Source organism: Eulemur rufifrons, chromosome 8 (assembly GCF_041146395.1).
Source record: "Eulemur rufifrons isolate Redbay chromosome 8, OSU_ERuf_1, whole genome shotgun sequence".
In the NCBI taxonomy this organism is placed as follows: Eukaryota; Metazoa; Chordata; class Mammalia; order Primates; family Lemuridae; genus Eulemur; species Eulemur rufifrons.
The window spans coordinates 42,120,299-42,146,257 of NC_090990.1; the positions used below are offsets into that span (position 1 = coordinate 42,120,299).

Sequence of the window (25,959 nt, forward strand, 5' to 3'; positions counted from 1 at the left end):
CAGCACTGGCATCACTGGGGAACTTCTTAGAAATGCAGAATCGCAGACCACACCCCAAAACTACTGGACCAGAATGTACCTTTCACAAGATCCCCAGGTGACCTGTGTGAATGTCATAACTTGAGAACCCGTGCTCTAAAGCGGAGCCTGGATACTCTGAGTACAGGGCAGCCTTGCCTTCCAGGGAGGAGAGCAGGAATTGCTGTATTTTACAAGCCACGTGGGAGAATCTAGACTTTGCCCAGTGTAGGAGAGAGGGAGCTTTTCCAATAGTTCTCTAACCTCTTATTTCTTAGGAGAGGAGAAGGAAACTTCAATAGGTCCTGATTCATACCTCATGAACTTCCTAAGTATGTGTTCCCAGAAAAATGACTTTCTTTCCCAGAACTTTGGCCTTCTTGTCTGTGTAATAGTGGTTGGACCAGATGACCTCTTTTTAATTGTCCTTCCAGGGAAGCCAATCTTCCTTGAATGAGAAGCAGCATAAAATTGTGGAAAGAGCATGGATTTTAGAGGCAGGCTGAGCCTGTGTCACATTATAGCTCTTCTGCATATTACTTGCATGACTTTGTGCAACTCAATCCCACTGATCTTCAGTCTCCTGTCTCTGACAGTGGGGTGGTAAACCCACTCTGTCAGCAGGGATGTGCGTAGACAACCTAACACAGAACTGTGGCCCACAGTACAGGCTCAGTAAGTACTAGTGCTCACTCTAGCACTAACATTTATGCCTTTTGTAGACAACTGGCTGATTCTATAGGCAGAACAAAGACATGGAAATGTGCGGTGAGTCTCTGCTTCTTCACTTTTTTACCTGAGAGGCTCTCTTTTTTCACAAAAAGGTCTGAGCATTGTTGGCAATACCAGAGGCAGGAAGACTTAGCTTTGAGCCAGTGGTCAGATCCATTAAATAAATCCCCTGCTCCTATTCAGACTGAACACAGGGGCCTGATTCTCATGGTGTGTTATCTCCCTCTCCACACACAGAGTAACCAGGGGACTTCAAGAAAGAAACCACGAGAAGAGAGATGAAGTTTCCTAAGGAGGAGAAGGAAGAAAAATTAATCACCATATCTTGATTTTCCCTCCCACGTATCTACAAAAGGCAAAGCAGCTAAGTCGATTGGTGAAGGAAAGAAAAGAAGAGGTAGAGAAGGCAGCAGTAGGAGGCATGAGATAGCACTGATGCCCAGCTGGATTTACTTATATTTTTAGGAGACCAGACATAGAAAAAAATATATGAGATGGTAGAGCAGAATGGCTGTGAATTTTTAAACTTATAGTTAGCTAGAGGGAAAATACCATTTTTGACACATTTTCATTCCATACAGGGCTACAATATTAATTGGCTTAGCACACTTACAATCAGCAATTTCTTCTGCAGTGCACAGGTTAATGGAGTTGCCAGAGTGTCTCAGATATGAAATTGTTGCCTCATAATTATGTGGTTCTTCAAATGCAGCACTGAGAAGCAGGGAGAAAAAAAGGTTACTTAAAATATAACATTTCTTTAAACACATTTTAAAGCTTTTGGTATTTTTTCCTCATTAGAGAAGTTATATAGGCTGGCCAATACGGTGACCTAAGCGTACGGAAGGCACACCACCCCTGCTCTAAACATGTGGGCATTCCGGGTGAAATACAACAGCACAAAGAATTGTGCAAAGATTACATAGCTCACAAAGAAAACAACAGAGGAACATCCACAGGTGCCAGACAGAGAGAGGAAGCTGACAATTAAAGATGCAAGTGAGAATTGTAGTCAAGGGACTCAAAGGGAAATTGAGACCAGATAAAGAGAGATCTTACTGACCAGGCATCTGGAGATTTAATGTCTGAGTCAGAAGGTAAGTCTGAGCCATAAGCCTCCTCTAATTGGGAAGCCGAAACTAAGCCATCAGCAAAAAGTCCAGAGTCACAATATGCTGTCCCATCTGTAAAACAAGTTCTGAAAAATATCTGTCTGCTCTCCCAGGCAATGAGCAGGGAAGCCTGCTATCTCACGATGGCCACAGCAGCTGAAAGAGTCAGCTATGAAAAATCAGAAACTTGACAACCCAGCACCAAGCACAGATGTTGGGTTTAAATTCATACAATCTTTGTATTTCAGAGACACAAAGCCAAAACTGGTACTTGGAATCCAAATCCCCCTGTAAAGGCAAGTCTGAAATCATTCTGTAAAGATGCTTCCACAACCCATGGCATCTATGGTTCCAAAGGAAACAATGCCCACTCAAAACGAGATGATAGTTAAAAACTGAAAACCACCAGGCACAGTGGATCACATCTGTAATCCCAGCGTTTTGGGAGGCTAAAGCAGGAGGATGGCTTGAGGCCAGGAGTTCAAGACCAGCCTGAGCAACATGGAGAGACCTTTTCTTTATTAAAAAAATAGAAAACCTTAGCCAGGTGAGTGGGGAGCACCTGTAGTCCCAGCTACTTAGGAGGCTGAGGGAGGAGGTTCCCTTGGGCCCAGGAGTTTGAGGCTGTAGTGAACTATGATCATGCCACCGCACTCCAGCATAGGTGACAGAGTGAGACCCTATCTCTAAAACAAACAAACAAATAAAAAAGCTTAAAACCACACAAGGAGATAAACCATAATAAGACAGTCAGAATAACTAATAGGAGAATTAAATAATAGAATAACATGAAAGTGAATTTAATATAAGTGTGTTTAAGTGTTCAAAGAAATAAAGGAATGAAAGCTATTAGGTAAAAGCAAGAAATTGAGGGAAAAAAATCCTGTAGATTTGGGGACAAGAGAAAGGAGTTATAGAAATCATAAATACAATTGTCTGAAATAAAAAAAAAATTAATGTAGAGGTTGGAAAATAGATTAGACAGCAGAAGGTGGAATTGGTGAATTATTTAGATCTAAAGAAATTATCCAGAATGGAGCACAGAAAGACTAACAGATAGAAAATATTTAAAAAGTTGAGAGATATGGAGGATAGACTGAGAAGGTCCACATATACACACTAGGGGGTATTTTCCCTCTAGCTAACTATAAGTTTAAAAATTCACAGCCATTCTTCTCTACCATCTCATTTTTTTTTTCCTATGTCTGGTCTCCTAAAAATATAAATAAATCCAGCTGGGCATCAGTGCTATCTCATGCCTCCTACTGCTGCCTTCTCTACCTCTTCTTTTCTTTCCTTCACCAATCGACTGAAAGGACACTAAAAGGAGAGAAGAAAGAGAATGATGAAAGGAGTCTGTATTCAAGTCATAATAGCTGAGACTTCTCTAAAATTGAAAAGGGACATGAATCGTTCACTTTAAGCAACTTCAATACAAGAACTAACAATAAATCCACACTTATACAGTGTATGGTAAATAAGCATAAGTCAAAGGAAAAAATGCATAATCTATGTGAGAGAAAAGACATCATCCACTACAGAACAGAAATCAGACTGGCAATGGAATTTTTTTATTAGCACAATAGATGGTGGAGATGGTGGATAATATCTTAAAACACTGAGGAAAGAAAGCTGTCAATATAAAATTCTATTCCAGCTAAATTGCCATCGAAGGGTGAGGGAAAGCAAAGGTGTTTTCAAGATACAAGTATGTGTGTTTACTACTCACAGACCTTTGCTTAAATACATCAAAATGGCATATTTCAGTGAAAAGAAATTGAACTAGTAATGAAGTAAGATATAAGAAACAATGGTAAACAAAGAAGTTAATAAAGCTATTGGTAAATCTAAATGTTCACTGGAAAAATATTACTAATTTATAGAAGTTTAAGAATAAGATAAAATTAGAATATTAAATAATATAGAAGATAGTGGAAGAGGGCTATGGGAATTATTCTCAGATGTTTGTATTACTTAGGAGCAGATAGAAATTTTGATTAACATTAGACTTTGCTAATTGTAGATGTAAAAATTTAATTGTAACCACTAAAAGGAACAGAAATAGAATATTTAACTTCTCAACTGGTAGAAGGGGAATATGCAATGGGAAAGCTTAAATATTAAGGAAGAAAAGAAACAAATATAGAAATTATATGTTAAATTATAATGAAGAAAAAATCCAAATAGATCAAGAATTGCAATAAATGCCTATAGAATAACCTACTCTAATAAAATAGAGAGTATCTGACTGGATATTTTTTAAAAAACTAGCTAATGCTATTGAAAAGAAGCAGACTAACCAAAAGTTCCAGATGAATGGCTGGAGAAAGAGACACAAACCAAATACTACCAAAAAAAAAAAAAAAAAGAAAACCAAGGTAGGTGTATTAACATTAGACCACACTTTAGCATGACTGATAAAGAACATGAGAAAAGGTACACATGTGTGCATATACACATACACACAGATTAGCGATAAGCAATGAGAAAAAACTAGAGATAGTTTTAGGTTTTCAGAAATCTAAAAATGTTATGATCAGCTGTCTGCCAATAAATTTGAAAATTTAGAGAAAATTGGCAAATTTATAGAGAAATATCAAATTGCCACACTGACTAAAAAAGAAACAGAAAAACTAATAGGCCAATAAATCATTAAAGAACTTGAATAAATAGTATGCCTCCCCATTCTTCCCTCTACCCATATCCACCCCCAACCCACCTCTCTTCTTGTTCTCCACTAGCTAGTTTTATAGGCAAGTTTTACTTTATTTATTTATTTATTTTTAGAGACAATATCTTGCTCTGTTGCCCAGGCTAGAGTGCAATGATGTTATCATACCTCACTGCAGCCTCAAACTCCTGGCCTCAAGTGATCCTCTCACCTTGGCCTCCCAAAGTGCTGGGACTACAGCATGAGCCAGCATGCCCACCCTTATCGGTAAGTTTTAATGAATAGTTTCAGAGAACAGAAAGAGGAAAAGATACTCTTCTCATTTTAAGAGGATAATATAATTTTGATATGAAAACTACAACAATAAGAGAAAATATAGCCTGATCTCACTTAAGAGATTTTAGCCCAAATTGACTAAATAAAATCCTGAAAAAAATGAATTAATCAATATTAAAAATAACTCAAGAACAACTAAAATTTATTCCAAGACTTCAAAGGTGACTCAATATTAGAAAATCTATCATTGCAATTAATCATATTGTTTTAATAAAAGAGGGAAAAAAGATTATTTTAACAGATGCAAAAAAAGCATTCCGTGAAGATGAACTTTCCTAACTAGAATACCTTCCAACAAATGTCATACTTAATGGTAAAGTGCAACAAATAAATTTAATATCTGACCTCTAATCTGGAACTTCAGCAATAAGAAAAAGAAAAATAAACCCACAGAATACTGGACAAAAGTGTATGACAGACATCACAAAAGAGTAAAATTGAATAGCTTATAAAAGTAAACCCCTCACCTCATAGTAAACAGGGAAATGGAAATCAAGATAATAAGAATTTAGTTCACACCCATCAGATTAGTAAGAATCCCAGTTTGAAAATAATACCTTGTTTGGCAAGAATATAGAGAAACAGGAAATTTTTATACTGCTTTGAGAGAGTGAGTTCTCACAACTATTGCATTTTGGAGAATCATTTTTCAGTATCCAGTAACACTGAAGTTTTTTATGTAGTAGTATTTAGCAATTCTACTTCTAAGTAATAACTCTGAGTAACTTGCTTATATTCACCTAGAAACATAAGAGGATGATTACTGGAGCATTATTTGAAACAGTGAAAATTTAAAACAACTGACACATTCCTCGGTGAGAGAATGCATAAACAAATTGTGACATGTTCATATGATGAGATAAAATACAGCAATTATACGTAGATAATATATATCAACATTGATAGAATAGGAAAACACATCTTTATTAAAAAACAAGTTGCAGAAGGATAAAGATGCTATCTATATAAAAATTTTAAATACCATATCTTTAACAGATATATATGACATTGTAGTTCAAGTATAAGAATATACTAAATGGATACACTCCTAAATCTGGGATCAGAGTTGCCTCTGGGAAGGAAGAAGGGAAATGGAATTATGGAGTGAAACAAAGGGGCCTTCAACTGCATCCATCACAAGTGGAGAAGAGCAACTACATCACACCAGATGTGGCCAGCACAGAGGAGAAAAAAGTTACCCCAAATCCCAACACCTCAACACAAAGGAGGTCTTAGCATTAGGTCTTCTTCCTGATTTTTCCCATTTTGTGTACATTTGCATATTTGTTATCATAGGCAATGAAAAGTTGATGTTCTCTTTCTTTTTTCCCCCATTTATTATTATATCATAAATGCCTCCCACTCACTTGTTTTCCCTCCTTTGTTTGACCATTTTGGATATTTTTTCTAGTTTTCTTTGTGCATCTTCTCTGCAGTATTTTATTTATAAAAGATATATGAATAGTTCATTTTGCTAAAAAAGAAAAATTATGAACTCCAATGCATCAGAAACTTCTCCTCTCATAGTTTTGTTTCCCTCCACCTGCATGAAGTGATTGAAAGAAACTTCCTTAAATTGTAGGCTATGCCACATGTATCATGCTCCAATAGCCTAACAATCTCGTCTGGTCTATGGAAAATTAACTTTATTAATAAGAAACAATCTGTGGCAAAATTGAAAGAAGATGTCTAATCAATTTCTTGGACTACTTTGGTCAGAAATCAATAACTACCTGACTTCAGATGATTATAAAGAAAGAGTTTCGACCAAATGTTTAAAAAAAAAAAAAAAAAAGGCATCTCTTAGATCAATTGTCTTTACAGAGAATCAGTCCTAGGATTAATGTTAAAACAGAAAGAGAATGCTGCAGATGTATTTTAACCTCCTTCTTTGCGACCTGAGAATGTCTTTTGCCTCTATCCCTGGTCCATTACAACTAGATCTGAGACCCACCTTGGTTTTACACAATGTGGATCAACAGAAAAGAGCTTGGATTGTGGGGAAGAAATAACTCTATGATTTAAATATATCTATGCTTCAATTTCCTTATTTCCACATTTATGAAAAATGTCTGTCTCCAGGATTATAGACTTTATTGGGAGGCAGCACATAATCACAGACAGACCTGGAGCACGGGGTCAGACAGATCTGAATTTGAATCCTAGCTCTCTTCCACTTTCTAGTCATAAAGTACTGGATAAATACCTTAATCCTCCATTTCCTTCTCCATAAAATACCAATAATAAAATCTACTTTAAGGGTATATTGTGGATATTGAATGAAATATTTGCCCTCTCCACACAGGCATTCCACAAAAGTGTGCTGGTAATATTATTATACTGAAGAACAGAAATTATTGTATTTCTAAAAGATAAAGGTTTGCATTTTATGAAGTTGTTTTTATTACTGGTGTAGCATCAGGTTTCTATCTTTTCCTACTTCCTTATAGAAAACTTTCAGTTATTTATTAACTCTAGTTATTGAAACTTTACAGAACAAAACTTTAATGTTTCTTAATATCTTCAACATTATCTATGTCCAAGAAGCAACAATAGCTCTTTAAATGCAGTGCGAGTGTTAAAGATGATCTACAAAACCAGAGGTTTCCTAATTTTGTTTGGATCCTTGTAATCCCACCTTCAAAATAAATTTTCAAGCACTGGGATCTCGTGGCTGAAGCATGGACAAGCGCCCTCCTCTGGTAACTTCCGCTTGCCGTGTCTACCTCTGGGCCACAGCCCTGAGATGCCTCTGCAGAATCCCTCAGTGTCCTCTGGAGAACAACCTGTCCACCTCTCTGTTAGGCTGTATGCTCTAGAGAAGTGGCTTACACAGTGCATGCAAACGTCTGTTCACTTGGCCAAAGAGTGAAATTATTAATCACAATAATAGCTACTATTTCTTGAGGGTTTACTGTGTGTTAGGCACTGCACTTAGATTAATTAGATGCGTCTCTCACTGGCTGTGTGGGCTTGAGCGGCCATTTAGATTCTCTGAGCCTTAATTTCCTCACGGGGCCACCGTGAGGGTTTAGTGTGGGAACAACTTGAGTCACCATGTGGGAAATGCCTGACAGGCAAAGTTCCTTTCTTGTCTTCTTCTGTGCCAAGGGGCATGATGGTCGGTCAAAAAGTTTCACTGCAAGGAAGTTCTGGAAATCCTAAAGAAGAGCTTTCATTAAGTAGAAAGATTGAGACTTGAACGGCAAAACCTGCTAGTAGCCATACTTTTACAGTTATTTTACTGATGGGTGGACCTAGGTTGAAAATCCAGTTTATTTCACTTTTTATTTCAATGGGCCGTGCTTTTTGAAGACAAGATGAATGGGGGCTGCTTAGCCCGCAGTTGCTCTGTGTAATGACCTTACAGGTTCCTGGTGACAAAGGAGTATGAGACCATCTGATTTCTCAATTACCCAGATCCCAAACCGGGCAACAGCCTATTTCCAAAAAATACTTCTTGTAAGACTACTCCCTTCGTGGGCCTTCACCCTAAGAAATCCTTCTCTTGAGTGAAATGATCGGTGATTAGACTTTTAAAAATGATATCCATGCTATCTAAAACGGATCTCAAAATGCATTTGTGCCAAGTTCACAAAAATATATGTTGAATCTTAAAGGACGTTTTTCTCTCATTAGCTATGAAAGCTTTTGTCTTCTACATGTTAGATAATGGTTAAAGATGAACAATCCACAAAAGAGTACAGCAGCATGGTTCAGAGCGACAGAAGCTTTAGAAAGACAGATGCACGGTGAATCTCAGCTCTCGCTGGCTGCGACCTTGGATGAGTGTTTTGACCCAAGTCTCATCATCCTTTAACCTTATTTTTATGAAGATAAGATGATATAAATTATATTGTGCTTAGTGCAGTGCTTGGTGCAAAGGATTTGCTTGCTATATCCACTATCACTTCTATCATATTACCATTTCCACGTTCACTACTGCATGCCTGTGCAACGTGTACTTCCATTTCTTTTTTTCTTTTTTTTAAGACAGAGTCTCACTCTGTTGCCCAGGCTAGAGTGCCATGGCATCAGCCTAGCTCACAGCAACCTCAAACTCCTGGGCTCAAGTGATCCTCCTGCCTCAGCCTCCCGAGTAGCTGAGACTACAGGTGTGTGCCACCACGCCTGGCTAATTTTTTCTATATATATTTTTAGTTGTCCAGCTAATTTCTTTCTATTTTTAGTAGAGACGAGGTCTCGCTCTTGCTCAGGCTGATCTCAAACCCCTGAACTCAAACAATCCGCCCGCCTCAGCCTCCCAAGTGCTAGGATTACAGGCATGAGCCACCGTACCTGGCCCTTCTACTTCCATTTCTGCCACAACTCTACAACTAGTTCTCTTACTTCTACCATTTTTATGGAATATACACACACACATTTGTATGTGTGCACATATGCCTTTATAGGTAGTATATATTTTAATATATGTGTATATGTGTGTTTATATGTATAATATATATACACATATATATACACACAGATACACACAACCCTATCACCACATGTATCATAATCTTACTGATTCTACTGTGACTTCTACTGCAACAAACAACAAATATTAATACAGCATCTCTCAGCCTTGGGCACCCACTAGGTATTTCTTTCCTTTAATTTACATATTTATAACCCATTTCTTTCTACAAAGGACCACAAAACTATGATGACTAAGTAAATATTATTTATGTGCTGCATAACCTTACAAAACATGCCATCTCCTTTGGCCTCAGTGTAACTCTGAAGCTATATTGTCAAACCATTGGTTTCATTCATAAGGAAGGCTTGTAAACAATAATAATGGCAAATCATTATTGAGCATTTACTATGTGCCAAGCACTGTTTCAATTATATGTGTTAATTCATTTGACCCTATGAAGTAGATTTTATCATTCTCTCCATCTTTAGTTGAGGAAACAGAAGCATAATCCAAGCTCACAGAGTAGTAAGTGGCAGAGCAGAAATTAGAAGACAGGTATTTGACTCCAGAATCTGGGGTCTTAACCAGGGGATGTACCAGCTGAAGTCAAACACAGCGTTGCAGCTTGCACTGCAATGGAAGCCATCAAAGAAGGTGGTCATTAGAGTATACAGCAAAGAGGACCCCAGAGGACTCAACAAACCATTAATAATAACCAAAGCCATAATGGCAGAAAGGTACGTCTGCTCAAGACACAAAGCAGAGAAGCTCTCAGATTTCTCACTCATTAAATCACACACTCTTACCACTCTTTGCAGGTACTATATTCATGTTAATGTTGTGTACGTTATCTCACTTAATCCTCTCAGTAGTGCCATGAGGCATTTTACAGATGAGAAAACTGAGGCTTGGAGATACTCAGTAACTTGCCCACGATCGCACTGTTGTTAAGCAGCACAGGTGTGTCTGGAAACCAGATCTTCTGATTCCTGATCAGCCTTTTCCTATGCACCACAAATCACTCTAGAACCAAGCAAAAACTGGACAATGAAAACGATGACGCACTGAGTGATGGTCAAGGAGCTTATGAGTGAGTTTTAGATGATATTTTTCAAAACTTTGTTAGGCCGATCCAATAGTTTTACAGATCAGTTCTTCCGTGTGTCAGTCATTTATATGAGGACAATGAGATGTGAAAGTTAGTATTCTCAACTGTGCCTGATATTATCACCTATAAAATAAAATTGTTATTTAACCTGTAATTTGAGGTTAAGGTAGAACTAGCAGTGAATTTGGGAACGATTTTCCAAAAGCACTTTGTCTACTGCTAATGCAACTGCTAAAGCAGATTCTTAATAAACCAGTGGCAACTGCTGCAGCATGAAACAAAATGACCACAAACCCTCACTTTGATCACTAAGGTCATATTTTAAAATATCTGCATTTCAAATTTCAGAGTGTCTGCTTTGAGGTGCACCATCATATCTAACTGCCCTTGTTTTACAGAGAGGGAGGTGAGGTCACCCTCTGGGCTAGTGGCAGGCTTTAACGAGGTCTCCTGACTGCGGTCTGCTGCCTGTAGCATTAGACCTTGATACAGACAAACCCTGCTATTGCAAACAACAACAAATCTCTGTCACTTATCTAGTGTTTACAACATTGTAATTCCACTTGGCAGAATTACAGATATATATTGCAGTCCTCACAACAACACTAGGAGGTAGGATTTGATTGCACCATTTCCCATATGAAGAAACAGAAGGCCCAGAGATACTAAATAACTTTTCCAAGATCACACAGCCTAGTATGTGGAGCTCAAAATATGAATCCAAGGCTATCTGACCCCAAAACCTATGCTCTTAACCTCTTCTAACACATTCTCTAGATCTTCTAAGTTTTAAGCATTGCTGCCATTCAATTTAAACACACTTTAATTATTCAGCTGAAAAGAAAGAAATATTAGACCCTCTCTCTGCTTTTGAAGAATTTATAATTTAGAGAGGGAGGTAAGATACACCTAGGAAAAGGGAAAATAACACAAAAAGACTGGATAGGAGTGAGTCTCAAGCTGAGTGCCATCTAAGTCCATTTTATTATTCTACCACTATTTACTAAACAACTATATGTTGTACTGTACAACTATGTGTGTACGGGAAAGGTTGTGTGCCTCCCTTTCCCATACACACTCTAACCATGCCAAATCACCCATAGTTCCTGAACACACCAGGCTGCTTCCTGCCTGTATGGTTTTGTACATGTGATTCCTCTGCTTCTAATATCCTTACCACAATGTTCTCTGCACAAACTCTCCTTTTTTTCCCCTTAAAACACTGATTAAGTGTCATTCTCTCTGGCCCTTCTATAATCTATTCTCCACCCAGCAGCCAAGATAATCTTCTAAAAGATAATCTTAATAATTAAAAACACAAAGCTCCTGTCTTTTGATCTCATTCCTATGTACTCTCCCAGGTCCTGCCCTCTGTTCTCTCCCTCCCTCACCACACTCCAACCCCGCTGGCCTCCCTTCTGTCTTGCAAGGGTGCAGGGCTCTCTCCTACCCTTAGGACTTTGCAAAGGCTGCTCCTGCTGGCTGGGACGCTTGCTGTGTGCCTGGCTCCTTCTCAAGCACCGGGCCTCACCTTTGTGCCGTTTAACAAAGTTCTCCTCCCCTGCCTTTTCCAAACAGGCCCCCTCTTCCTCACCTATTTCTATATGCAATGACACTCTGCCTGATGCCCTCAGTAGTCACTGCCATAGTCTTGACATCATTTCATTACTTTTTGAAACTAGTTTAATTTTCTCTTTCCTGCTCTGGATCTTGTATATCACTTGCTGCTGGTTCATCTGTGCCTCATACAGTACCTGGCATACTCTAAGCTCCCAATTATTATTAATAACAACTGTTTTTCTTGTTTGGATCTTCCCGTGATGCTCATAGAAACCCTGGAAACTCCTGGATACATGAGTAAAAGGTGTCACATGGTTAATTTTTTTCATTGAGCTTCTCAGGCACTATTCTAGAATGTAAAAACAAGTAATAGACAAGATCCTTGAACTCAGGACTCTCATGGTCTAAAATAACACAGAAAAATGAATAAGTTAAATATGTATTATCATTTAAAGGATTAATAAATAATAATAGGAAAATATAGCAGGATTATATATGAAATAGTATCTTGGGTGAGGGAACATGAACTATAGTCAGGAAAGCCGATATGTCAACATGTATAACTGCCTTGCTTTATATAATTATTTTCTTTTTTGTCTTTCTTCCCAACTAGAATATATACCCATGAGGGCAAAGACTTTGTTTCATTTCCTGTGTCATTGCCAGCATCAGGAACATTGGCTGGCATAGAGATGGAGCTCAATAATTCTTGAATGAATGAATAAAAAAATAAATTCTTTAGGATGAGGAGCCCTCAGGTGATCTGCGAGAAGCCCACTCCACACATGGGAAAAAGTAATTATTTCTGCTTGGTCGGAGCAAACTTACTGTGTTTGAGGAGCAGCCAAAAGGCCAGTTGGGGTTGAAGACAGCAAACAAGGGCGTGAGGCCTTAGGAGAGGAGTTCAGAGAATAATCAGTGGCCAGAAAATATAGGAAGGGCCTTCTTGGCCTTGGTAAAGAGTTTGAGATTTGTGAATTTTATTGTAAATATAAAATGTTTGCTAAGAGCTTAATGATTCATTTAACTAAAGAAATAATTTAAAAATTGAGTCCACAGAAGAGGGAAGAAGAGAGGAGAGTGCCTTTCATGAGAGCTAGAATAGTAAGGACAAGCTTCTTGGCAGAGTCTCACCTGGAGCTGGACACTCATCCAAGAAAAAGCAGAGGAAAGAGGATTTCACATGAGTCCCTATTTTGACATGGCAGTAGCACTTACATGGTACAAGGGCAAAGGAAGAGCTCAGATTGTCCTAATCATTTAGCTTTAATATTAGAAGGATATGATATTGGATATGCATATCAATGCAATCTATACACATAATAGAGTCTTGAAATGAAATGTTTTATTTACATAAAAGCTAATGGAAGATGGCATCATTGTGTCCATCCATCCTTCTTCCCATCATCCTGTTTACCTGTTACTCCACTGGCCCATCACTACTTAGTCATTAGGTAATTACTGCTTGCATGTCCACTGTGTGCTATGTCCTAGGAAAACCGAGGTGAAAAACATGGATGATTGCTTGTCTCATGGGATTTGCAATCTAATAGGTACCTCCAAAATCACTTGCTTCATGATGGGAAATCCTGAGACAGGATACTGTAGCTGAAGATCTTTAATATGGTTCTGAGTTCACATCTTGAATAAGCTCTGTATTATCTGGCACTTTAGGGCAAGCCATGAAACATCTCTGGCCCTTGTTTTCTCATCTACAAAATGAGAACATTAATATTTTCCTCCCAATGCAGTCATGGGGCTAAAATGAATCTAATAGATACAAAAGGGCTAAGCAATGCCCAGCACATGGCCATACTCAAATTAGCTTCCACTGAATCTTCCTGAATAGACCTATGTACAAAAATAGGCTCCAAGTCTGTGACTTGTGATTATCTGATTTATTCCTTACCCACGCCATTTTCCAGCTTACCATCTGAATGCTGCTGAAGAGAAAAGGCAAGGCTGGACTCAAAATGCTTTCATATTTTAGCTTCACCTTGGCCAGCCTCCCTTACACAAATCTCTCTGCAGACAGCAAATGAAATGCTAAGGCAGGCTTTAGGAACCCCTGCCTGGAGGATAGCCAGGTTCAATTTGTAGAGCGGGTCATGGGTCTACTGTCGTAGGTAAAGCGTTCCTGTGAATCCTCAGTAAGGCAGCCTAGGGTGGTAGTTGAGAGGCTGTGCTGGAGCCAGGCTGACCAGGTCAAACCCTGGTACTGCTGATCCAGTGGCATCATCCTGGCTTACCCACCCTAACTCGCCGTGGTCAGAGTCTATGACCACTTACTGTACTTCATGGGTTGGTGCTGCTGGGAGTTTTAAAACGAGAGAGAGTGGACATAAGGCACAAGGCTTTATCTATGGAAAGTGCTCAAAAAAATAGAAGGCATAGGTGAATTTTTTAAAAGGAGGAATATTTGAAAACACGAAAGAAAAGAAAAATTTGTAGTAAATTCACTGTTCCTGCCACCACTGCCCTTACAAAAGTCAGGCCAATCAGTGGCCCTATTGTGTCCCCTGAAGTCCAATTAAAAAGGGATAATAAGAATTTATTGAAGTGGCTTAAGCTGAAGCCACCTGAATGTTCTGCATCTAAAACTCCATAGGGCACAGGCTTCAAAAAATTCCTTCTCTCCATTCTTCCCCCACAGTGATTCAATTTATCCCAGCACACTGGGATTTCTGGGCCTGCTTTCACCTCTCAAATATCTCTACAAAGGGGCTGTTTTGTTGTTGGTCAATCAGATCAGGTCTGTACCAACCTTAATTACCTGAAATGCAGCCATTCAGGAAAGAGCACTGTTGTTGCAAGCAATTTAAAAACCAGCCTTCAGTGACTCTGTCTTACACGCACAAAGGCACAATGACACGCTTTTTGTTGTTGCTGTTATGAAGTAGAAAACAATCCCAAAGAGCTTTCCGGAAGAATCGTTCTTGTCCTGTACTGAGTGCTGATTGTGTGCCACACACTCACACATGTGAATATCAACAGTGACAGAAACAGCGAACACCCTAGAGGCTGTCTGAGATTCTCGCTCTCCCTCACATCTCACTCCCCATAGCTGATCCGGCAATTGCTGGTTTTCCTCCAAAATAGATCTTGAATCCATGACTATATCTCGTTTCTACCACCCTGTGCCTGTCAAATTACTTAACCTCTCTGTGACTCAGTTTCCTCAACTATAAAATGGGATATTATTATCTACTTCTTGAAATTGTCATAAATGGAATCAAATATGTGAAGCATTTAGAATAAACACTAAGAGTGTGGGTTACTAGTTTTATTATTGTTGCAGTAGCTTTCTAGTCTGTGTTCCTGTTTTCTACCTGTTTTTCCACTTAATTTATTTTTTATACAGCATCTAGAGTGATCTTTAAAAAATAAATGTCAGCTCATGTCCCTGGCTTAAAACTCTCCAATGACTTCCCAAAGCATTTAGAGCAAAACCCAAATTCATTCCAGGGCTCAAAATTCTGCACCTCCATCCCCTGCACTCTGTGCTTCGCCGTGATTCCCTCCTTTCTGGTTCTTTACACATGCTGAGGGTGGTTCTCCCTTGAGACTTTGCAACAGCTATTTCCTCTCCTGGAACGTTCATCTCCTAGACCTCCCTATGACTAGACTCAATCCAATGTCACCACCTCGAGAGGCCTTTCTTTTATTTATTGATTAATCAATACATAATAGATGTACATATTTTCAAGGTACATGTGATATTTTGACACATTACATACTGTGTAAAGGTCAAAGCAGGGCACTTGGAATATCCATCACAATTTTCTTTATGCTGGGAACATTTGAATTAATTCTTTCCTAGCTATTCTGAAATGTACAATATATTATTGTTATCTATAGTCACTCTGCTGATCTATTGGATACGTCTTATTTCTTCTGTTTATTTGAACCCATTAATCAGAGAGATCTTTCTTGATCATCCTAAACTTTATTTCATTCCCCATCACCAGTTATTACCCTAATACTGAAAAATTTTCTTTATGGCACTTACTACTAGTCAAAAAGGACTGCAGATGCAATTTGTTTGTCCATAGTCTTGTTGTTATTGTTATTATCATTATTTTATTTGAAAGCCGTAGTAAGGCATCTATTCCCCATACCACAGGACCAACCACTTTCCTCTGTCTGACACAGGTCCTAGAGACAGTGCGGGATCGGCCCAGCCCTGGAAGGCATTTGTGTCTCTCACTCTGCATGGAGCAGAAACATCAAAAACACAAATATAAAAGTATGCTTCAAAGTACTAGGTATGAAAGAGGTCATCCAGAAGATACAAAATAAGCTTATGTTAGCTTTTAAAGACTATCATCACAACGAAAACACAAAATTTTAAAGTTCCAGAGAGAAACAGTAAACTCCTGAGAATTCACCCACAGACTGTCATTGCTGTCTGAACCTTCTCTACTCCTGAAGTCAACAGCCTCTCCCTTCCTTATGTGTATGAATCAAAGATTCCCTGAGTTGGGACTATCCTCTGACACTTCCTAAAGGGAGAGAAGCCGTATTTATAGCTAATGAATAAAATATTAGCCGACTCTGCTAAGTGCTGACAGAGACCCAGTGCTGACTGCTGCCCCGGGACTGACCTGCTTTGCTCACACAAATAGGGGCTGCTTATCCAAGACGATGCCGGCCAGCTTGGCTTGCATAAAAGAATGATGACAAAGAGTAATCTCTAAAGAGCCATCTCGCTGTTGGGAACTAACGAGATATTAATATATCCAAGACAGCAAGAGATAGAGAGGCCAAGGGTTGAAGAAACTAAAACTCATTGAGTGTCTTTTGTCTATTGCATGCTTTATACAATTTATCTCACTCAGTCTTGATGACAACACAACAAAGTAAACACTATCATCGGGCCCACTTTACAGATGTGTATAGGAAAGGTCTGAGCTGTTAAATGACTTGTCTAACGTATGGAAGAGGGGTTCGGGCCTATGCTAATCTTACTCCACAACCTGCTGTTCCATTACACAATGCCGCCTCTCATTTTATACATACTATGAAGAGGCCCCAAGTTAAAAGATGGCCATTATAAGTGCCTTGAGCTGTAACATGCAGACAACAGCAGCAGCCGTGCAGCCCTCTTCAGGCAGCCACAGGAGGAAATCTGTGTAAAGTAGCCAACTCAGTGCCTAATACATCAAAGGGCTCTATGGATATTATTTGGTTGAGTGAGTTAATGAACTGACACTTCCATAGCAAAATTTTGAGAATGAGTGCGCCGAAATAGAATGTCCTTTATCCCATTACCAATTCCTAACATCGCATCAGCTGCCCAGAGCATTCTTTAGCTTCTAATTCAATTTATGACTATGGAAGCTGATGTTTCAATTTACTGAACCCAACTGTGTAATAAAAAAAAAAGTACCTCAGAGGATCATCCTTGCGACTTAATGTCAGCACAGTAGTTAAATGCAGTTTATTTAATCTTTCATTTAAAACAAAAGTTGCAGTTTATTGCTTATAAGTCTGCTCTTCCTGCAGCCTTTCTGAGAAATGCAGACACTTGGCTCGTGCTAATTGCCTGCTCTTGGGCGGGCTACGGAGCCTCACTGGTGGGCCACACTCCTGCTCAATTAAGGAACATGCACTTACCTCTCTGGAGGCAGGCGGCACTCTTCCACAGCCGCTGCAAGAGCAAAAGGCAGAGTGAAACAGAGGCACTGGCAGCAGCCTGGTTAACGTGAGTGATGCTTGTGCCGTGACCTGACCCCAGGGATAAAGTGTGGGGTGGCGGCTCACCTGTGCCCTGCCCTGCAGCACTTACCCACACTTTATGGTGCTAATTTGTGGGTACAAGCTCTCGCATTAGACTTTGACCTCCCTGAGGAATAGAACCTCTGTGGGGTTTATCTCTCCATCTCTTGTTTCCATCACAGGACACGACACAGAGAGTATAGCTGCTTAATGTTTCTTTGAAATAGCGTTGAACATTTATTGAGCGCTTACTGGCATGCCAAGTACCGCTTACACTCTTTCCAGGCATTATCTCATTATGGTCACAATAATTCGATGAGATCAGTGTTATCATTGGCCTCATTTTATAGACAAGCAAAATGAAGCTCAGTGAGTAACATGCCCAAACTTACATAGCTAGTGAGTAAGGGAGCTGGGATCTACAAAGCCCATTTTATTACAAAAGACTTTGTACTTGGCTCTATGCCACCTGACAAACGTTCTTCCCTTTCAGAAAGATGATTTGAAACGTCAATTATTGTTTATAAAAATCACACTTAGCCTTCTTTGATAAGGAGGTAGCCATGTTACTAAAGTGTACTTATAAGAGCCCTATCTTCCTTTTCCTTTAAAACAAGACTTAAGATGACTTGTAGCAGTGGTTCTGAAAGTGTGGTCCCTGGACCAACAGCATCAGCATCCACTAGGAACTTGTTAAAAGGCAAATTTTCAGGCTCCAGCCCAGACCAACCAAAGCAGAAACTCTGAGGATGAGGCCTGGTAATCTGTGTTTTAACAAGTTCTCTAGGTCAGCAGTTCCCAACCTTTTTGGCACCAGGGACTGGTTTTATGGAAGACAATTTTCCCACGGACAAGAGTGGAGGTGGATGGTTTCAGGATGACTCAAGCGTGTTACATTTATCATGCAGTCAAACCTCTCTGCTAATGATAATCTGTATTGCAGCTGCTCCCCAGTGCTAGCATCACCACCTCAGTTCCACTTCAGCTCACCAGGCATTAGATTCTCATAAGGAGCGCGCAACCTAGATCCCTCACATGCACAGTTTACAGTAGGGTTCATGCTCCTGTGAGAATCTAATGCTGCTGCTGATTTAACAGGAGGCGGAGTTTATGTGGTGATGCAAGTGATGGGGAGCATCTGTAAATAAGAAGAAGTTTCGCTTGCTAGCCGCTGCCGGGTTCCTAACAGGCCATGGACCAGGGGTTGGAGACTGCAGCTCTAGGTGATTCTGATGCATGCTGAAGTTGAGAACTACTTAGTTAGAGTGATTTAGCCATGAGATTGGCCAAAGCAGTTAAATGAACAACGAAAGACTGCATTAGCTCTCTCGGTGTACCATCTGCTGGTGCTGACAGCCACAGTAAAACAAATGTTAGCACAGCACTACATTTCAGTGTATGTTCACCTCATGTTCCATTAGAGGGAACAGAAGCTAGGGTGTTTAAAATGTCAGCGAGATCAGACTGTGGCAGGCAGGAGCAGGGAGGGGTGAGACATGTTCCTTTAAACGGCAGAGGGAACATACAAAATAGCACAGAGAAATGGCTCCTAAGGATGCTTCAGTTACAGAAAAGGACCAGAGGAGGTGGGGTGGGGGTGTCTTCAATTAATGACTGAAGGCAAATCTCAGAGGCCTGAGGGGACCCCCGTAAGGATCTCAGCTCAAGTTCACACTTCCTCCCTCCCTTTTCACTCCCTCCCCCATTCTGCACCGACTGTGTTGACAACACAGGCTTTGTGGGAAACACAAAGGTTCACCGTCTCCCTGCTCAGAGACTTCCCTTTTCTTCCTCTTGGACAGATTCCCAGTGATCAAGCGCAGTGCTCTCAGGGGAAGTGGGCTGGCCCAGGAGCGATAAGGGCCCAATTGCGCAGGTTTGTCATTTCACGGGCAGGCTGCCACAGCCTCTACGTGACAATAAGCAGTGATGGATGTCCAACGTCATGGAAAAGCAGCGGCAGCAGCATCACCTGGGAGGTGACATGGGGGACACAGGCACTGGCCCTGTGTGAGGCCCTGGGCGGTTCCTTACCTTCCCTTTGGGTCTTGGGAACAGCAGCTGGCTGTCTCAGGAAGGCCTGGAGGCTCACGACAGGGGGTTTCGCAGGCTTTGGAGGAGGAGGACCCAGGGACTCAATAGAAGGCAGGGGCTTCGTTCTGGGAAAGTGGTGATGCTTGACATCTGGCTGTTTTTCTGTGTACAGACAGTAAAAAAGTATACATTATGATTATTTCCATTTCATAGCTTATTGGATGAAATTTACTGGTTTTCTTGCCCCACTCCCTTCCAATCTCTTTGCCATCCAGCAGCCGGAGAGCCCTGATCAATACAAAACCTGACCGGTCACCCAGGCTGCCGCCCCAAGGATCTCCTCCGTATGACATCCGTCACTCCACTCGGCCATTTCTATCCCACGTGGCCCCACCTGTGCTTCCAGATTCTTTTCTCGTTACATTGTATTGTTCTACTTCCCGACCTTAAGCTCAAACATGTTTCACTCACATCACTGGCTTCTCAGTTCACCAGATCTGATTTAGATAGCCTTAAAAAGAGCTCATATGTCGAGGATTTTATTTATGCCATTCTTGGTTCTGGAATGCCATTTCCCTTTCTTGGCAAACTTCATTTCATTCTTTTAAGGCTCTGCTCTAATGACACTCCTCTACAAAGTTTATTTTATTCCTACCAGAAATCAAGGCCAGAATTAACAGGTCCCTGATTTGTATCCCTATAAGCACATTGGTAATACCTTTACATCAGTATTATGGCATACTGGAGGTGTTGGCCTATCTTCCCATTAAACATGGGCTCCCATGGGCAGAGATTATGTCATATTGATCTCCCAGCACCAAGCACTTCAGAGGAGAAGGGCTATGACTACTCACTGGAAGGATTCCTCAAGCACTTGTGATGTGCAAATAACATGGGGGCTAGAAAGAGGAGTGAGAATTGATCTCTGATTTCTAGGGTTCATAGCCTGGGACTGGCTTCAAGACTGACTTTGTGGTATCTGGGCACCTGTGGATTTTGTGTCCTGGAATTTTCTAGGAGAGTTCTGAGTTTATGTATTTTATCCTTCTGCACTTATAAATCTAACTCCAATAGAAATTCCAATGTTAATATGAAAATCATACCTGCCTCTTACACTGAAAGTAGCACAAAATCTTATATAATCCAAGTGCCTTGATTTTTGGTTTACATTACAGTAGCTGGCTGCATGGGCCATCCATGCTAAAACTGCAGAAGTGGACTAGCACTTCGCATACAGCTCTGAGGGCTTTCCTGGTACTCTCCTCTACAAGTTGGGAGGGGAAGGACGCCTCCTTCCTACCGTACCAGCAGGGGGTTACATCACCCAGGGGGTTACATCCTCAGAAACTCAGGCAGAGCCAAAATTCCTTCCTTCTTAGGCTTTCATTATAAGTCACAATGTCAGAAAGTTCAGTCTTTATCAAATTAGGAAGACGACATAGTGAAAATTAACTATCACTTAACTAACAGGGCTCCCAACTTTTACCAGGTACTGTGTTAAGCAGTTTCCATGTGTTATCTCATTTAACTCTCTCAACAGCTCCATCTGATAGGTAGTCCGTCCTTCTTTCCTTTCTCCCATCCATCCTTCTTCCCATGTATCCTTCCTTCCTTCCCATCCCTTCATCAATAATTATTTATTTATAATTTGAGGCATTGATTGTTCCAGGAGCTGGGACAGAGCCAAGAACAAGAACACGTATAACCCTACTTTCAGGAATTTCCATTCTAATAAGAGGAGACTGACCATAAATAAATAAACATATATGCAAAAGATACTTACAGAGATCTTTTAGTGTTATGAAGAAAATGAAGCAGGATTATAAGAAAAATTGTTAACCGTGAGGCAGAACTCTTCAGATACAGAGATAAGAGTGGCTGATCTTGGAAAGTGTCACTTGAACTTAGACCTCAAGCAGCTATACAAAGGCCAAAGAAAAGAGTTTTCCAGGAAAAGGAAACAGCAAGTGCAAAGGTTCTGAGGCATGACAAAGTCTGTTTAAAGAACAGCAAGAAAGCTGGTGTGTTGACTTTGGGCTAGTGAGCTACGGGAAGAGTGGGGGAGACAAGTCAGAGACAGCAGGGACCAGAATGCAGAGCCATGAGGACCCTGAAGTAAGTAGTTTAGATTCTATCCTAAGCACAAAAAGAAATTATATAGGGTTGTAAGCAGGAGATCCACCTATCCACCTTTCCATCCATCCAGCCAGCCAGCCAGCCAGCCAATCAATCATTCAATATATATACTTTTTGAGGACTTACTCAACCTGGCCTTGTTCTTCTAGGTGCTAGGGATATGGTGGTAAGGAAGACAGTCTTTATCCCTTTATAACTCATATCTTACTTAGGTAAACAAATACACAACAATATACCATGTAGGAATAAGGGATATGAAGAAAACCAAAGCAATGCAAGATGACAGAGAGTGATGGGAGCGGAGTAACTAAGTTAGATCAAGTAGTCAACAAGGTCCACTCAGAGCAGGTGACACTTAAGCAGAGACCTTGATGAAGTGATGGAGTGAACACCAAAGACCTGGTGGAAGAGTGCTCCAGGCAGAGGGATCAACAAGTGCAAAAACCTGGGGTGGAAGCAGCTTGGTCTATCTAAGGGATAGCGATGCAGTGAGAGAGGAGAGGGTGAGAGAGGCAGGCAAGGAGCAAACTGCATGAGCCACTGTAAGATGGTTGGAGTTGACTTTGGGCAGGAGAGCAGTGTGATCTCACTTACGATTTAGAGGATCTCTCTGCCTGCTGTGAGGAGAATAGAATATAAGAGGGAAAGAGTATGGGAGCACGGAGACCAGGTGGGCTGATGCAGAGGTCCGGGTGGAGATGATGATGGTGGTATAGATCAGGGCAGAGGGAAGCGATGGGCACAAGTGGAGGGATTCAGAACATACTTTGGTGGTAGCACCAAGAGCTTGCTGAGGAATGCCATGCAAAGAATGAGGGGGAGGGAAAAATAGAGCATGGCTCCTAGGTTTTTCGCCTGAGAAACTAGGAGGACAGTTGTGCTGTTTCCCAAGACAGAAGACTAGCGATACACTGAAAATTACATCTGATTTATAGCAGAGCAGACCAGGCTCTAAGAAGTTATATATACGAGCCCTGTCCAGAAAGTATCCGGCCATGTAACTGTTCTCATTATATTAATAATGGCTGGATACTTTCCGGACAGACCTCGTATGGCCCAAGTTCATGCAGCTTGTAAGAAGTAGAGCTAGGATTCAAATCCAGGGTTGGTGAAACTGTCTCACAATGTAATTCCAGGAGATCAAGCACTTTACCTAAACCTGAGATTACAATTTAGCAGATAGGCCCCCTAGAATATTCATGCTGGAGTTTGGAGCAACATTGCCCAGGTCACGCCTATGACCACCCCAAGTGAACAGGCTCTAAATCAGAAAAGCATGACCCCTCTCCCCAGTCATGTGGGGGTTACATTTCTTACCTGGGGCCTGGCGGGCAAGCTCACACTCATAGATAGGCTGACACGTGCTGCCTGCTGGGCTCCTCTCGGGACTGGGTTTTTTCTCGCTCTTCCTGCCATATTGAGAAAGGAGAGAAGAGGAATCTTCAGCGGCAGCAAGTGATTTTCTTTGGGCCATCAGGTGCCTCTGGGAAGGAAGGGTCTGGGCTCCTTTTATTTCCATCTTTTTCCTCAAGTCCTCTGGAGTAAGTCCCAGGCCTTTTTGCCTTTCCACATGGAGGACTTCATTTTCACAACTGGCAAGGAGAAGGGTTGATGACATTTCACTTTTCTGAGATGAAACCTTCTCCCAGTTCCAGAGCTTTTCTCTGAAGCTATTGGCCACCATCACTTTCTCCTTATTGGTTATCTCAGCATTGGATTGATTCACATCTAACAACAGAGAAGCCTTCTGTGAATTTACTGCAGAACACACAGCAGACTTTCCCAGAGATCCTGGGGAATTAGAACCTTCCTGAATTCCACTCCTCTGGGCCAGCTTCATTTTCTGGGCTGTAAGAAGCTGGGACTCGCCTCTGGAACAACATGGTGGGGGCTGCTTGTGGTTGCCTGAGAGGGGTTTCCCGCTGGCTGGAATCTGGGTTGACGGTGTGCTTCCAATGTCACCCTTTTGAGAAATACCTGCTGGGAATTTAATAGGTCCTGGAAGAAGTGGAGCATCAAGATTTTGAAATTTGGCTCGAAGTTCCTTGAAGTTTCTTGCCCCTTTCTAAAACATAAAAGAAAACAAAAATGTCTCATTATTCCAGGAGAAAAGCCAGCATGATTAACTGGCTTAACAGCACTACCTGAAGTGGCCCTACCTGGCACTGCTTAAGGGCTCTACCTGCTGATGTCATGCAATTACTTACCTACTGGGCAATATTAGCCAGGAATGCTACTGTCTATGTGAGATGGAATGAAAGCAATTGTTTCCTCTTTGAAACACTTCAGGTATGTTTCATTTTTTCATAGCATAGAAAGAACACTTTTAGATAATACTAACAACTTTTGATAAACCCTTTGATACAAATTTTTGATGGCTCCCCCTGCCTATAAAAGTAAGTTCCAAACTGCATCATACAGCATTCAAGCTTCTTCATAATGTGGTCCCTACTTCAACCACAGCCCAACACAACTGTCCTTAAACCAAACAGGACTGTTCACAATTTTCCTAGAAACCTTGTACTCCCCACCACCTTGACTTTGCTTCGTGTTCTTGCATCACAAAAAGCATTTCCATCTACTTTTCCACTGCTTCCTTGCACTTCAATGCCCATCCCTCCATCAAGATTTCCCCTGCAATGACAGGCACAGCTAACTTCTTCCCAGACTCCTTGGTGTTTCCATAAGTCTTTGTATCTTGGCTGTTGAACTTAACACCATGTAGTGCAGAAGAGAACAAACTTTGGAACTAGACAGGCCTGTGTTCAAATTCTGACTCTGCTCTTTACCACCTAGGCAAATACTTTGGGAAACTCGATTTTCCCTCTAAGTGCAGTCGTTATCATAAAAACAAGTTGTTAAGCGGTAGAAGGATTATGGTTACCATATGTAAAGTGCCCATGAGAGTGCCTGACACATAGTAGGCCATTTGTGATAAATGAAAGCTCTTTATAAAAGGCTAGAGGATCCTCTGGTATTTATAACGCCCTTTAGGAGGTTTTGCTCTTCTCTCTAAATTCAGCTCAAACCGAGCATGAAAATGATGGTAATGATGACAGTCCAACCCCTGGTGCAGAGGAAGGGTGTGCCGGGGATGGTGCAGGGAGTTGGCTGGTGGTCCAGCCAGGTAGGTCCAGGCTTGACTCCTGTTCCATGCTCTTCCCCCTGCTCCCTCGTTCTCCCACTAGACTGCATTTATTTTCGTAATTGCTTTTTGTCATCTTTTGCCTTCACAGAAGGTAGGAGGACATCTATTGGAGTCATTTCAAAAAGTAAGAGCCACTGTCTTCTCCTAGTCATCTTAAAGGTTTTTGATTTCATGTACACAGACCATCTCCATGGCAGTGACTTTTGATTTCGTCAGCTGAGGGAACGCTGGGTGACCTTTTCTCACTGTGTTTACAGTTGACTCACACCTGCCCTCGGAAGACTCAGGAAGGGAGGGAAATTCCACAAGAAGCATGAAGCAGGTGTCCGCAAGCTCCCTTCTCTCTGTTCTCTTTCTCTCCCTGTCACATACCCACACACCCTCCCACCTATATAGCTCTCTCCACAAACTGCCAAGGGTTTATTTCTTATACTTAAACCAGAAGACAAATGAATTCAACTACATTTTCTATCCCAGTGCAGAAGCCAGCACTGGGCATGGAGTCAGGAGATCTGAGTGTGAAGCTCAGCTTGGCCATTTTCTAGTGACGTGCCTTGGGCAATTCACTTCACTTCTCTGAGCCTTGTTCTCCTCACTACAAAATGGGACTTATATTTCTAACAACAGTTCAAAAGTATTATAAGGATCAAATGAGATAACAGATGTATACCACCTCAGTGGTAAATGTTTTTTAAATTGTGGTAACATACACATAACATAAAATATACTATCTTAACCATTTTTAAGTGTACAGTTTAGCATGTTAAGTAGATTCATATTGTTGTGAACCAATCTTCCAGAACTCTTTTCATCTTACAAAACTGAAACTCCATACCCATTAAACAACAGCTCCACCTTCCACCCTCGCATTCTACTTTATGTCTCTATGAATTTGTCTTCTCCAGGTACCTCATATAAGTGGAATCATACAGTATTTATATTTTTGTGACTGGCTTATTTTACTTA

At 40.8% G+C, this 25,959-nt stretch overlaps 1 protein-coding gene across 3 annotated transcripts in view; it reads right to left on the reverse strand.

Moving 5' to 3' along the window:
- The window catches only part of FYB2 (FYN binding protein 2), a 108,591-nt gene that overhangs the window by 59,742 nt on the left and 22,890 nt on the right, over positions 1 to 25,959 (reverse strand). For all 3 annotated transcript variants that reach the window (XM_069480054.1, XM_069480055.1, XM_069480056.1), the window contains exons 2-5: positions 23,163 to 23,910; positions 19,710 to 19,871; positions 17,574 to 17,607; positions 1,364 to 1,464 (exon numbers count right to left, since the gene is read on the reverse strand). In XM_069480054.1, the coding sequence (XP_069336155.1) occupies positions 1,364 to 1,464; positions 17,574 to 17,607; positions 19,710 to 19,871; positions 23,163 to 23,910 (1,045 nt within the window). The remainder of the gene's footprint in view (positions 1 to 1,363; positions 1,465 to 17,573; positions 17,608 to 19,709; positions 19,872 to 23,162; positions 23,911 to 25,959) is intronic.